The sequence below is a fragment of the Eleutherodactylus coqui genome, chromosome 2 (assembly GCF_035609145.1).
Source record: "Eleutherodactylus coqui strain aEleCoq1 chromosome 2, aEleCoq1.hap1, whole genome shotgun sequence".
Taxonomy (NCBI): Eukaryota; Metazoa; Chordata; class Amphibia; order Anura; family Eleutherodactylidae; genus Eleutherodactylus; species Eleutherodactylus coqui.
In genome coordinates, this window is record NC_089838.1 from 225387572 (window position 1) to 225403525 (window position 15954).

General features: G+C 42.3%; 1 protein-coding gene across 5 annotated transcripts in view; it reads right to left on the reverse strand.

Annotated features, from left to right (window-relative positions):
* Nucleotides 1–15954, reverse strand: part of TCF12 (transcription factor 12) — a 213548-nt gene that overhangs the window by 54896 nt on the left and 142698 nt on the right. For all 5 annotated transcript variants that reach the window (XM_066592550.1, XM_066592546.1, XM_066592548.1 and 2 more), the window contains one exon: nt 2656–2791. In XM_066592550.1, coding sequence (XP_066448647.1) covers nt 2656–2791 — 136 coding nt within the window. The remainder of the gene's footprint in view (nt 1–2655; nt 2792–15954) is intronic.

The window sequence follows — 15954 nt, forward strand, 5'->3', positions numbered from 1 at the left end:
AACCCAGCAATCCAGCTGAGAAGTCTGTCTGCACGAGTTCTAACACTCTTACGGGGACGTCAGTACTTGTGCAAATGTTTAACTGCGTCGTCCCGTTAAAAGGGCCATTACACCGAGACACATGCCCACAAGTTGTAATAGCAGGAGAGGCAGAGATTGTTAGCAGTGTCTGCAGGTCTGTCAGTCTGCAGACTGTAGAGATAGCCCTTCCCCTTGATGCTATGGAAATGTCCATGTCCATTTTACTAAAGAAGCTCTGTACCCAACGACAAAGACTGCATTGCAAAGAAGCTGGAAGGGAGAGACCTAGTCGCATCCACTTAAAATGTGATTAAGGCCCCCTGTCCACGGGCATTTCGGTATCCTGTGGCGAATCTCAGGGAGCCATCGCCCGGGAGCAGGAACCAGCAGACGGTTCTCCGCAGGTCAACAGCATGTTGCAAATTGCAGGCTGCGAGCGGAGAATCGCAATGATTCTCCGCTTGTGGACAGGGGGCCGGCGCTTTCCATAGCAACGCTATGGAAAGCTTTAGTCGGTATGATTCGCCAGCAATTTACCACCGGCGAAATCACTGCCGTGGACAGGGGGCCTTACAGTGGTAAAAGTAAAATTTTTAATGCAAGTTTATTACAAACATGAGACAAAACACAAGCAAGTAAATGAACATAAGTTGTCTGAAATGTTGGTGTCCCTTTAAGGAGATAACAAATACAGTTAAAGCAAGTCCTTACATATAAAAGGCAGAAGCAGCAGTTGTAAGTTTCTTCCTAGATTGAGGAAATTAGCTTCTTCAGGGTTCTGTATAATACACAGTGTGCCAGAAAAATAATATGGAGCAACCTTCACCTGGTATCTAAAAGGTGCCATTAATCCTGGCACAGGTAAAGAGCAGTACAGAACATGTAGTACTGCACTTTAATGTAGCGACTTGTTACTAGGGAGCTAGTGCATTCACTTCAGTAATACGTCCATGCTGACTGGCTGGCTTTTTCCAGCAAAGTGCATGTTCTGCAGATCCAGGCTGACCGTGGCATTGTATATGGAGTCTGGTTTCAAGTTATAATGGGCCAGAAAAGACCATTGTACATTAGAAACCTTGTATCCTAAGGGCACTGTAACTTGAAGGATCACTGTACTACAGTATATGTTGCCCAGTGCTCACATCTAGCTCCGTCTCCTAGGCTCCAATATACAGTACCAGGGGCCCGCTGTGCGGCTTCTAGGGTAATCAATAGGAGCTTTGCAGCAGGCGCTCTTGTACTGTATAAGAAAACCTAGGAAACAGCTCCCAGGATCGCTATGCAACATGGGCATGAACAGTCAATGCTACAGTACTTACAGAAAAGGTGCTTCGGAGATATATCGTGCGTGCTGCACTGTATGTTATCATTGTAATGGAGGTACAGCAAACGGTTACACTGCATGCTAAATGTTAAAAGTACTCTAACAATTATACATTGGGGCAGGAGTCTACATCTTGTTCTTCTTACAAGCCTTCTCAGAAATTGAAACGAATGCTCAGTGATGCCAACTTACACACAGCAAGTGATTCACCTCTGAGCCTAAAACGGTTATATAATATGCTTTGTGTAGACCCTATTAATATGAATGACATCACACGTATTATCCCTAAAGCTTTTTTTGAAATCAAGGTCAGTAACTTAATCTCTGGTTTTATTGCGACGTATTGGCCGGTTCGTCTTTATTTGTGGCAATTTAAAACTGTAGCTAAACCTTAAACTGCGTGATCTGAGCACTGCCAACAGAAAAGAAGGGTTAAAGCAGCAGGGCTTATAGGAGGGCAGTATAGATTTGGAAAATAAATGGGGCACTTTAATCATGCTTGAAGAGGAGAAGAATGGTGACCTCTAAACACGCTTACAACATAGCTGAAAATGCTTTAATCTGGAGTAGCATCATTTTCTATTAGTAAAAGCAGGATGACTTTTTTTGGTAGCACAACTGGGCAGAACATATTTCAGAACTGCTGCTAGAAAGCTCTGGTGCCACCAGAGAACAATACCAGAACAATCCACCTTGTAAAGCTCACCCTGATGGTAGTGGGATGTGCCAAGCCTCAGACACCGATGGGACTGTGCAAACAAAAATCAATAGGCAACTTAACTTGACCTGAAGAATATTTCAAAAGCAACTTGGTATCTTTTATCTATTATTACTTTTAAATATTTTAACTCATTATTTTAATTCAATTGAGCCATTTTTGGGGCAATGGGAAAAAAAAAAACCCGCATGCATGGCCAAGTATTCTAAAGCCCCAGCAACATTGGCAGTTGCTCAGCTTAGAAGCCCTTGATAGTTTTCATGGAAGCTGCAAATTCTAAGCACCATTACACGTGTACCTACTCAGCTTACCATAGTGCCAAATGTGTACAGACATGCCATTAACGATGGCTCATCAACAAATGTAAAGCAGTAAGGAAGCACATGACACGGGTTTCACTTCTCAAAACAGATTCTTGCATTTCATCTATTGTCTTTATGTTCACATTGGATTTAGGCCAAGCATTTCTGTCACATGCATAAACCCTGCGCTGTACAAACACAAAAGCAGCATACACAAACAGGGGGCAGTCGTTCAAGGAAAAGGAACATTCCTAACATCTCAAAAGCTTATGAAACTTGTGACTAGTTACCTAGGGCCGGGGTGTCCTGTAAGGGCCTTCGACGAGAACCTGACGCAGAGAATGGAAAATAAGGGCTTCCAGGTTTTCCTGAGGTTGGAAGCTGCCCCGAACTACCAAGTCCAATATCCGCTCGAATCAGGCTGGTCTGTAAAATAAAACCCCCATGAGTCGGGACAAGGAATTTTAAGAAATCTGTAAATACAAATCACTATTTACAATTATTACCAATCAGATTTATGAAGTAGAACCATAAATATTAAAAGTACAATATTGTGCTAGGAACAAAATGAAAAACAGCTTTACCCTGAAGTAAGAAGTGAGCATTGCAAACTAGCCATTTCACTGCTGACTTTAGTAATTGCACGCTTAACAAGTGCCTCGATGCATATACTTAATGAGATATTGTTTCTAGTTGGTATCTCCAGAGCAGCTGGGGCACAAGAAAGAGTTTTAACTATTGAAACGGAGTTGGAGAACACTTCTTTAACATAAATATACCTGTACTTGACATAACCCAAGTGCAAGCAAGAATGAATAGCCACCAAAAGATGACAGTAATGTATCAGTGATGTCAATAGATAGCTAATGTTTAATATATAGAAGACATATTATATAGGGCAAGTCCAGCACTTGAAATAAACTTCAGGTTGGCAGAAATTTTGACCTATTTTGGCTCATATACTCTAAAGAAAGGGCAACAAAAATATTTTTTTTACATGCGTGTACAACATAATCTCTGTTAAAATACAGCATTGTGATTAAATTAAAAAACATGAGTGAGCTGATGTGGATTAATATTTTATTTATGTACAAAAAGGCATGTTTACACAGCAATAACTGATCGTAACTATTCCCGTCAAATCTAAATAACCCTCAAAAAGTTAATAAACTGCAGTTTATCATCAATCAGAATGATCGATATTGTCCAAACCTCACTACACATATGCTGCTACAACTGAACTTGCATTCCCATATGGCGGCAGTCTAATTCACTGCTGTATGTAAAAGAGTCTTAAGAAGTGAACGGATACACTTTTTTGGATATTATATAGCTTTTTTGGATGGCACTTTTTTGCACGGTTTCGTTTTCCTTAACAGATCATGTAACTGAGAAAGTCCATACAGCAACTAAATCAGTGCAGTGCAAGAAACCAATACATTATCTGCAACTATTGGTGGTGCAAACCAGTCAGATTCCAGGTTTGTTCTTCACAAAATGTACTCATTGTTCTAAAGAGTAAATGTACAATTAATTTAAAAAAATGCCAAAAAAGAGTGGCACAAAAGATCTGTCCAATATTAGTTGTTTAGAAATATGCATCCATTATACAAAATTATATATAATTCACTGCCTTCTTTCCCCATTCTGTGTGCATCACTTTTGATAACCCTGCAAGAGTAATCCTTTATGATGGATTGATTACTGCTGACAGAATACAGAACACTCAATTCCTAGGGGACATTCTGTCCAGAGTTAGTAAATTGCCTAAATCACCATGACACCTGTCAATGTACACACTCTTAAGCCGATGCCTTCTGGAGTATTGGGTACATTGGACCATTTCTAAAAGCCCAGAGACAAGTCTGTGAAAAGAACTAATTTTTTTTTCTGTTATGATAACAATTTTGAAATTATGTATTTGTCATTTATAATAGTCACATTAACTATACTGCAATGAGTCAAGGTGCAAAATGAAATTCATTAAACTACTCCTAGTTATACAGACACAGTATAGTCATTGACCAGTCATTATTCAGATGTAAGGTATAATGCAACAACAGTATGGCCAGAGACACATGGCCAAAGATGGCCCAATGGCCACACACTGTACTGGGAATTATGGAGCCACTGCCCGATGCAGGTGGGTGTGGTCTGGCAGAATGGAGCCCAGCCATGGAAAACTAGCTGGCAAGCTAGCTATAAAACTCACACATTAATTCTAAAAATGACTAATTTGTGCATGGTTAAAGAAATCCAACTCAACTCTTTCATAAAGCATATTATGGCGAAAAGTTTGCTGCTGCACCAGAGTTAGTTTTGTTAAAGTGTATTTTGTTTGTATTCGTCTTCCATTAAAGAACCCCGCTGTACAAGACTGAGGGAAATTAAAATTTCTACAACATAGAAGGGTGAGATTAATGACTGGGATCTAGAGGTTAAAATCCATTATAGACCTACAGTTGGGGGTTGGCAGCAACTGTATGCAGTTTAGATAATCCTTTCTGAACTCCGTAGTCAGACATATTTCATGCACTGCAGTAACCATCAGACAAGACAGATTTGTGCTGTCGGCTTATTTTTTTTATACCGTCCAATACAATTTAATGCATATTTCCATGCCCATGTAAATTATCGACATATCTTCCCCATCAGATGATTTCCTAATCCTACTGACTGGCCATGGGGGTTGTGTGAGGAGAAGCCATCATTTACTGCAAGAGGTTTCTCCACCTTACATCGAGCCCAATCACTGCTGGGACCCATTGCGAATTGTCAGTGCATCAGTGTAATACATCTCCGGTAGTAAGATTAGGAAATGATCTGGGAGGGAAAAGATGTTAATTTAGAACCAAACCCCTCCTCATAGCTGCATAGGGGTAGCAGCGGCAGTTCAAGACACTTTTTCTACTAAAAGTGTACAGAATAGGACAATTAACTATGTTGCAAAAGTGCTGATAAATTCCTGCTCTATCTATTTACAACACTGAAATGACAGTTACACTTTTAGGTGAACATCATACTAGTGTTGAAATCTGCATTACTTCCAGCCAGTCTATCCAGGACAGCACTCAGGGCTCACTTAAAGTAGACTTTCAGGAAGTACTAATTGAAAAAAAATTTCATTTTTATGTAATGTTAACACAGAAAAATACAATAGTTTTGAAGATGATCTTCTCTGAATACCATATAAGGCCTCCCTCCACAGACGTTTTCAGCGCAGCGCTAAACACTGTACAACGCTCCCATTCATTTCAATGGGGCTGTTCATGCAAGAGTCGAAACGTAGCGCCTTAGACGCTGCACTTTGATAGTGATTAGAGATGAGCAAACGTATTCGGCCACACCCCTTTTTCGCCCAAATACCGCGATTTTCGAGTACTTCCGTACTCAGGCGAAAAAATTCGGCGAGCGCCGTGGGTGAGTGGGGGGTTGCAGCGGGGAGTGGGGGGGGGGGGGGAGAGAGGGCTCCCCCCCTGTTCCCCGCTGCTACCCCCCCGCCCCCTGAATCTTTTCACCCGAGTACTGAAGTACTCGAAAATCGCGGTGCTCAATCGAGTAATTACTCGAAACAAGTACGTTCGCTCATCTCTAATAGTGATGCATATTCTATCTCTGGCAGTTTTTAGCCGTGCGTCGCCCATTGGACAGCGGTTTTAGTAATGCTGAAAATGCAGCACAAATTGGAGATGTTTTTGGTGTTAACCGCACACACATTTGTGGGGGTGGGGGCTTCAAATATAAGCCCGACCCTGAAAATCAGCCCTTGCTACACTAGATGTAAAGAAAAAAGAGAAAAAAAAGGGGGCAATACTAACCTAACAGATGCCGCTGAGTTCCTGCCACTGCTCCAGGCTTTTCCTACGACATTTGAGAACCTTACCTAGAGCAAGGGATTGCTGTGATAGGTTCTCGGTGCTGGCTCGATGCAATAATCACAGCCATTCATTGACTGTCTCAGCCAATCAGAGCTCGCCAGCGCCTATTGGCTAAAGCCAGAGCCGAGAACCAATCATAGCAATCTCTCCCTGGAGGGGGGGTTTTCAAACTCGCTATCAGCAATCGATGAGGTGTCCGTGCACGGGAAGCCTGGAGCGGAATAACGGATGCCAGCGCAGCCGAAAACGGGCTGAAACCACAATAAACGCAGAGTTGAAAAACGCTGCATTTCTACAAACGCCTGTGTGAAGGAGGCCTAAGTCTCTAAAAAGCAATTTGAATACAGTGCACTCCGCAGTCTATTTTCCGAGATCAAAATCAATGCTATTAGTCAAGTCTGCAGAATTATCTGCTCATTTGAGTCAACTAAAAAGATGATATTGATTATAACTGATCCTGTCTCCAGGGCTTCAACAGGGAAAAAAAAAATACGGAGACACCCAAGAGAGCAAAGGACGTGGACAAAGTATTCTTATTGTACTTGTTTACTCGTCTGACTTCAGTTATAATCTTACAAATTATTACGGACAATTTTACTATTTTAGTTTCAGCCTCACCATCTGCAACACACACACACACACACACACACACACACACACACACACACACACACACACACAGAGAGAAAACTACATTATAGCAATTTAGAGAATATTTGTACATAAAGGCTTTCTGTATGTTGGATGATAATGCAAACTACTATAAAGAATCAATGGAAAGCCCTGCCATTTCTCCTGGTCTAGGCTGATCAGACCCGTGTATACAACAAGCAGCCCACAGAGAGGGCATCTTCCAATTTTATAGAGAGTCAATCGTTTTATTGAGCGATTACTATGAATAGATGGGATATTAAAAATAGAATGCAGAGTTTTCCAGGGTGTTTTTTTGAGTGGTGGGTTGATTAATCCTTTGCTTTAGAGCAACCCTTCACTCTCTGCAAATCTACAGCAGAATGGTATAGGAAGGGGAAAATAAGCAATTACAATTCCCACTACCACCACCAAGTCAAGCTTCTCATTGTATCCCTGGGACATTTTATTGTACATATAATGTATTATGAAGCTTAAAAAAACAAAAAAAAACCCAACATTTCTGGGGTGGAGTAGAAAAAAAAAAACAACTCTATAATCTGTACAAAAAAAAATCCCCCCAAACTAACCTATATAACCTAGACTCAGTTGGATTAATATTGTAAGGTTAAACCTGTACAGTCATGAAAGTCTGGAAGTGTCAAAACACATTAAGCATTTATAAGTTAATTACAGAGTATAAGTTTATCTGAGATAAAGTTTTATTCTGAAGTCTCATTGGCCGGGAGCTTTGTAAGATAACAGGTCCAGTTACATCTACAGAGGTCTTGTTGGTCGGTGATCAGTTGAACAAGCCACTTTGTAGATCAGAGTTTAATGCAGAAGGCTTTGGATGGGTTTGTCAATGAGGTTTCCAGGATGACTAAGAAAGTTGTACAAGGTGGTTGGTTTTGCTTAGTGAGCAATTTAGATTTTTTATTTTATACAGACATTTAAACCAGATGAATGGGGGAAATTTTTAATTTAAGAGGACAATTTCTTTCCGTCAGTTAGCGATGTGTTCGATAGCTCCAAAAATGTGGTTAATATTGGAGATGGAATTGATGTATTTGATAGGAATAAAATAAAAAAGTACCGTAATGTTCTCCATACAATGGATATTAACGCCTGCAGCTCAGGAAACGAGCTCTATGAACTAATAGCTATCATATCCAGAAGTGATTTAGACTGGGTTGTTGAAACAGATTACGACTAGTGTTTGGAATTAGCTGGGGATCACCTAGCATATACAGGTCACACCTTCAATGCAGATGGCCAGGATACAGACTTTCCAAACTCAAAGTGGTATTTCCTTCATTTGCAGTGCAGCTACATAGACAGCAGTCTCCTTCGGTGACTGTACAAAAATAAACGACTATCGCACATCCACCAAGCTGAAGAATGAAGATCTGGCCGCAACGGAGGGCAGATCCTCAGCGTCCGGACAGGTGAGTAAATCTTATTTTTAGGCCTCATGTCCGCGGTAAAGGAGGGACCCGCTGCGGGATTCTGCATGGTGAATCCACGCAGGTCCGAATTTCCTAGTGGACATGAGGCCTAAGGCTCTCAAGTTGTTTGTTTAGGAACGGATGTCACTGAACACTGCAGCCAATCAAAAGGTAGCAGCAGTCAAGTGCAATTCCCCTGGCATCATGGCTCCCAGCATCTGAGCAGTGATGCCAGGAGAAAGGCATGTGATAGCTGCAGCCTCTAATTTCTAAACAAACACCGGGAGGACTGTGGGGCAGCAGAGGACGGGCAAGTACAGACACTTGTCATTTTTAACAAATTTGCAGCGATACTTAAAAAAAAAAAAAAAAATTGTCTGGCAACCGGACAACCCCTTTTAGGTGGAGGAGAATCTGGGTTTCAGAGACCACTAATGTTTATGGTTTGACGTATGAGTAATGCCTTACTACAACCAAAGTATTTTAGAAAGACTAATTTCAAGGATATGAGTGAGTTTTTAAAAAGTAAATTAACACGGTGGAATAAAACAGCAGAAGTGTGCGCCCAGTAGACACTATTAAAATGGCCATGTTAAAAGGCAACTAAACTTTGTCAAACACACTAGAAAAAGGAAAAACTATGGTTCACTAGAAAATATAGCAAAAGAAAAGACGCCTGCCTATAGGGGTTTAAAGAAACTAAGTGTAGCTGAAAGTTTTATAACATTGGACAGGAGGCAAAAAGTTATTAATGCTTCTAAGGAAGAAAAAAAAAAGGAGAAATGGCCAAATCTAATAATGAGTGAGATAAAGAAAATGTTCAAGTATATCAGTAGCAGCAATAAGTAAAACTGGAATTACAAAGAAATTAAAAATGATAACTATATTAATAGAGATAATGCCGTCGCGGACTATTTGAATAGTTAATTTGGTCAGTATTTTCAAAAGCAGTTTTTCGAATGATAATATGACTGTGCTTCGTATTACTCCTAGAAATCACCAAGCAAAGCAGTCTTAGTAGTTAATGATAGGTCTTGACAAAAAAAAAGAACCCTTAAAAAATAGTTTTTATATATTTATTAATAAAAGTTAAGGGCTACTGACTAAAAAAAAACAAGAAATCGGCAACAATTGTCCCCAAGATGGAGTCACCAAGAGTCAATCGGTGATCCCCCTTGACGACAGGAAAAAGAATGACTAAAAGGTAAGCTGGGAGTCAAATGAGTCTTGGTCCACTGACATCCCTCAATAATGGATTGGGAGTGCAGTGTGGAAAATAACCAGTCAGGCCGCCTGCAGACGGGCGGGTCGGATCCGGCTGCGAGGATTCTCGCCGCGGGACCCGACCCGAGCGCCTGCAGAGAGCGGCACGTGCTCACCCGCGCCCGCGGCTCCGGCTGTTTGATGTGCCGGCTTGCACACGCCACAGTTTGTTTGCCGCGCGAAATATCTCGTGGCCAAACCGCGGACGTCTGCATAGGATTGCGTTTGTTAACGCAATCCTATGCAGGCTTCCAGCAGCGGAAATCCCGCCGCGGAATTTCCGCTCGTGTGCAGGCGCCCTCAGAGTCTGATAATAACTTCAGGCTGGCCACCCACATATAGGTCACCTCTACAATCCTACCAGGGGGTGGCAAGATAGAGGAACTTACACCCATAAGCATCAGCAGAAATTGACGCTTTTAAATTTGTAAGCCATCCTATATATTATTGGGGATTACAGTCAGAACTCAATAATTCAAAGAGCCCATTTCTGCCTGTTAAGTGAATGACCTAAATGAGCAAAGAGCATAAGCCATCAGTCCACCATCAGGACTGACATTGCTACTGTTTCACTACTCTATTTATTTTTCTTTGGCTGGGGAGGATGGGCTCTGAGCTTCCTAAAGATTCCTGGGGCGATTGTGCTCTGGTTGTCTGTAGCCCTTCGTTTTTATATATTTATTCATATTACTTCTAGTTCTAAGGGATCTGATCCAGTGTTTTTGGAGGATGGTGTTGATGGCACATTTAGAAGTTGAGTAAGGCTGCCTGTCCACAGGTGTTGCGGTATCCCGCGGCAGATCTGCGCCGAGTGAGCCGCCGCCCGGGAGTAGGAGCCTGCAGACAGATCTCTGCGGTCAGCCTATCTGACAGATAGGCTGATCGCGGAGAATCGTGGCAATTCGCAGCATGCTGTGATTTGACGCCTGCGAGCGGAGGATCGCTATGATTCTCCACTCGTGGACAGGGGGGTTGGGCTTTCCATAGCAACGCTATGGAAACCGTGCATTGCGTTCCCCGCGGCCGGATTATCGCTGCTGAGAACGCAATTCAAAACCGCCCGTGAACAGGCAGCCTTAGGCCATGTTTCCAGATGGCATGCACCCCAGAGTTGCTAAAGAACTGCACCTCTGATTTGTTTAACCTAACAGGTGATGTTCCTGATGACTGAAGCCCAATGTTGTACGCATCCATAAAGGAAGTAAAGAAGCCAGGAACTACAGACCAATTAATATAACTACTACAGATGTCAAACTAAACTCTCCTGAAAAAAGATATTTAAGGTTTTTTTTTTGGGGGGGGGGGGGGCAAAAACTATTGATGACCCATCCTCTGGGTGGGTCATCAATAGTTAAATCACTGCTCGGGATCCGCAGTGATGAGCTGATTGCCTGACCTACAGTCTGCATAGCGGCGACTGACAGTCATGGGGAACGAGGGCAGAAGTGCCCTAGCTGGCTTCATTCCCGCTGAAATCAATGGGAGCTGAAGTGGTTATTACAATAACACGTCCCACCCAGGTGTCAGAGGTAGAAGTGTCAGAAATGTAATAATAATCAGCTTCAGGGCACGTATGCTCTGGTCACCTATGAGGTCTGACCCTGCTACACCGACAGTGGGTCAGGTGATCAGCTCAACACTAGCAATCTCAAATCGAAAGGTCCTCGGTGATTATTTATTGATGACCAATCTTGAGAATAGGAAATTAATAGTTTTTGCCCAGGAAACCTCTTTAAGCACTTAAAAACTACCACTTGTTGGGCCATAGGCAGCATGACTTTACCAAGGGCAGATCATGTCAAACTAATCTCATTAACGAAGTCACAAAAATGGCGCATGATGAGTGCTGTAGATATCGCCTATTTGTACTTCAGTAAAGTCTTTGATACAGTGCCACACTAAAAGCTCATATAGATTATTGAAAATTGGACTTAATCCTTGTTAGTCTAGTGGATTCACTGTTGAAAGGTCGATATCCGAGGGTTAATGGAGTGTATTCTGAACAAGGATGAGTTACAAGTGGTGACAGCAGGGAAAGCAAGTAGGTTGCTCAGCAGCATAGCTAGAGATATAACCAGCAGAAAGTTTGTGATCCCGCTGTACATAGCTCTGGTGAGACCACATCTGGAATACTGTGTTCAGTTCTGAATATCTATCTTATCAATGCCTTTCTGTAGGTAAGAACGAGTCCAAAGATGTGGAAATGGTGGAAGGTCTCAAGAACAAAAAAAAAAAAAAAAAAAAAAACTTATCAGAAAAGCCTTAACAGCTTAAATTGCATAGCCTGGAGGAGGGAAACAAAAAGAAGGAGGGACACGATCGAAACCTTTAAATATGTTAAAGGTATAAATAAGGTTAAGGAGGGTTATTAGGAAGCCAAATACTAGAACAAGTGGGTACAATCTGAGATTAGTTGGGGATAAAATCAGAAGCAATATCAGAAAAATATTTTACTGAAAGAGTAGTAGATGCTTAGAACAAAGTTCCAGCAGATGTGGTTGGAAAATCACTAATAAATGAATTAAAGCATGCCTGGGATAAGCATATATCTGTCCTAAAGAAAACAAAAATACAAAAAGAAATATCAAGGGCAGACTAAATAGACCATCTGGGCTTTTTCTGCTGTCAATTTTATGTTACCATATGAACATAAAATCTATGTCATAATTACCACGAGACAATGGGTCATAGGTCAAGATTTCTATGTGCTCAGATTTTGATCTTTAAAGGAGATGTCTCGAGGAAGCAGTGAATTTTTTTTTTTGCCCAGTCCCCCTAATTAAACATACATTACTAATTACCCCTGTAAATTACTTTCCTAGCTGGTTTCTACTTACCGTTTCAGCAACTTATAAAACTTTTTCCCAAGATGGCCGCCAGCTCTTTTCGCATCGCTTGCTGTAGCCCGACGTGCGCGCTCCCGAGACGCTACCAGCTGTGTCTCCATGGCAACCAGACGCCCCGCAGCCGCCGACCGGACCCCTGGAGTGAACACCGCCGACCTGTCACCCACCGCCAGGCACAAGGTAACCGGCGCAGTCCCCCCCCCCCCCATCACAGCCCCCCCGGCCCAGCGACAGCCCCCCCCCCCCCCGGCCCAGCGCTAGTTCCCCCATCACAGCGGCAGCCCCCCCGGCCTAGCGACAGCCCCCCCCCGGCCCAGCGCTAGTTCCCCCGGCGCAGCGGCAGCCCCCCCGGCCTAGCGACAGCCCCCCCCCGGCCCAGCGCTAGTTCCCCCGGCGCAGCGGCAGCCCCCCCCCGGCGCAGCGGCAGCCCCCCCGACCCATCACTTACCGGGACAGCTGGACGGTGGGACAGCTGGGCGGCTTCTCCGGACAGCTCGGCAGCTCTGCACCTTCCTCTAACAGAGGAAGGTACAGAATGGCCGCTCCAGCGCGCTCCCGAGCAGTGACAGCTCGTCTGCGCATGCGCAGAAGAGCTGTAGCGGGGAGCACACTGAAGCGGCTCGTGCTGAATGGAGAAGACCGGACTGCGCAAGCGCGTCTAAAAAAGCAAGCTGCCGGCGAATTTAGACGGAACCATGGAGACGAGGACGCTAGCAATGGAGCAGGTAAGTGAATAACTTCTGTATGGCTCATATTTAATGCACGATGTATATTACAAAGTGCATTAATATGGCCATACGGAAGTGTATAACCCCACTTTGTTTCGCGAGACCACCCCTTTAATGATTTTTATCCAAAGGCGTAACTTAAGGCCCATGGGGCCTGGTGCAAAAAGTTCAGATTCTACCCTGCACCCTCCATGCTGCTCTTCATGGATACTGGCCATCATCCGCCCAGAACATTCCACAGCATCACTAGGTCTCTTAAGTGGATCATGAATGCAGCACTAATAGCCAGGGACATTGCTAGAGTTTTAAAAGATTAGGGGCATAAGCTCCAAACAACATGCGTCCAAACTTTTATAAGACTTTTTTTCTCAATGAAATTTTTTTTTCTTGCAAACAGCTCTAAGTTTGTAAATTTGCCAAAATAATTTTGATTGTAACTGTATTATAGCCACTATTTATTTTTGCAAATGAAAAATGGTAATTCTTATAGGGGACTTCAATGGCCTATCTCCCTAGGTCCAGAATCTCATGATGAGAATCTCAATTCTTGTTCACTGACCGTTCAGCCTTTCATATTCTTATGTGAAACAATGAATGAGTAGTTTTTAAACGGTTTGTTGAGTGAACGAAAGTGCGCTGATTGTTATGCCAGCTGAAACTGGACAAGAGAACCTCACGAGTCTCGTTAGTCGTTGGCTGCATTTAAACCAAACAATCATTCAGCTTCACTCATTTGAGTAGATTGAACAATTCATTCAGAAAATCAAACACAGCTTAACTAACCAGATATAAACTGGGGAGCTAAAACCCGCAGGTGCCATATAGATAAGTTTCTGTCAATAACTAAAGATTACCTCCTTACCCAACATGTACAGGACCCAACTAAAAGGAAAAACCATTTTGGACTTCATATTAACCCAATAGAGGTGACAGAATAAGAGGGGTGCAGATTGAGAGACACCTGGGAAATATTGACCATAATATAATACATTTCCACTTGTCTTTCTAGAGGGAGTTACAGAAACAAGAAACTTTAGGAAAGTAAAGTTCGGTCAGCTTAGAGATGCCCTTAACCTTATAGACTGGGAGAAGGTCCTCAAAAATAAGAGAGCAGACAAATGGTAAATATTTAGAAACGTATTGTGAGCAGTTCATATCTTACAGAAATAAAGGGGTTATGTATGGGAGAAAACCAATGTGGCTCAATAACTATGTAAAGAGGGCAATAAACCGCAAAAAGAAAGTGTTTAAACTACTAAAGACAGCGAAGCACTACTAAAAACCTATAAATGGAAAAAAAAATATGTAGAAAGCAGATAAAGCAGCAAATGTGGAGACAGAGAGACTTATTGTCAAGCAGCTTTAGTAAGATTAAAATAGCCAAATCTCTAATTCCTGATGGCATACACCCCCGGGTTCTAAGGGAATTAAGTAATTTGGGGAAATGCATGTCACCATTAGACACTAAAATGCGAAACTACTGGGCAAAACTAACATGCAGAAAGGACTTGGGGATTTTAGTTAACTGTAAAACTTAACTGGAGCAACCAGTGTCAGGAAGCTGCTGCCAAGGCAAATAGAATCATGGGGTGCCTCAAAAAGGAAATAGAGGCACATGACAAGAAGATTGCTCTTCCTCTTTACAAGTCACTGGTAGACCACACATGGAATATTGTGTACAGTTTTTGGCACAAAGTACTCGAGAAGGACATATCAAGAGTTTGCACAAGGCCAAAGGAAGGCAACGAAAAGTAATAAATAGACTAAACGGACTACAATAACCTGAGAGGTCATCAAAATTAGGGTTATTTAATTTAGAATAAAGATGATTAAGGGGTGACCTAATAACTATGTATAAAAACATCAGGGGTCATACAGAGATCTCTCCTATCATCTATTTATACCCAGGACTGCGACAGTAACAAGGGGGTATTTTCTATGTCTAGAGGAAAGAAGGTTTCTATAACACAGAAGGAGGTTCTTTACTGTAAGAGCAGTGAGACTATGCAACTCTGTCTGAGTCCGTGGTGATGGCAAATTTGATAAAAATGTAAGAGGAGCCTGGGTGCCTTTCTTGAGTGCTACAATATTACATTTTATAGTCACTGAAGGGTTCTGATCCAGGGATAATTCAGATTGTCAGAATTTTTCCCCTTGAATGAGGAAAATTGGCTTTTACACCATGGGTGGTAATTTTTTTTTGCCTTGCTTTAAATCAACATCAGGAAGGGTGGTGGGGTGAATAGGCTGAACTAGATGGACATGTATCTTTTTTTTCAGCATAACATACTAAGTTACTACAGATTATGGTTTATGTTTGGTGGCTGTAAGATTCTACTCACGCCTAACAAGCAACATGTTATTTTATTTGCAGAATGTACTATGTGTTACACCTGACGAAAGCCTCATACCGAGGATGCAGCACATTGCGTTACTTGCTAATAAAATACTCATTGCCGGTCCTCTTTTCCTTCCAAGCAAGTTAAGGGACAAAGTCTGGCAGCACTACTGGAAGAGGTATTTTACAGTTTACCATTGTGTATATTGAATCAGTCAAGAACCTCGAGGAAGGAGCATCTGGGTTGGCAGCTTGGCTTGCAGCACAGGATTACACTGAGACACAAACAGTGGAGTGGTGCCCATACTGCAGCATAACTCCCTCAGGTGAAAGTATATCCTTTTCTTTTATAATCTGAAGCAATTTACTGACATTAACCCTTTCCAATCCAATCTGTATCCCAGTTTTCCTAGGGGGCTTACTCTTTTTCTGCCATTATACAACAGCGCTATATGCTG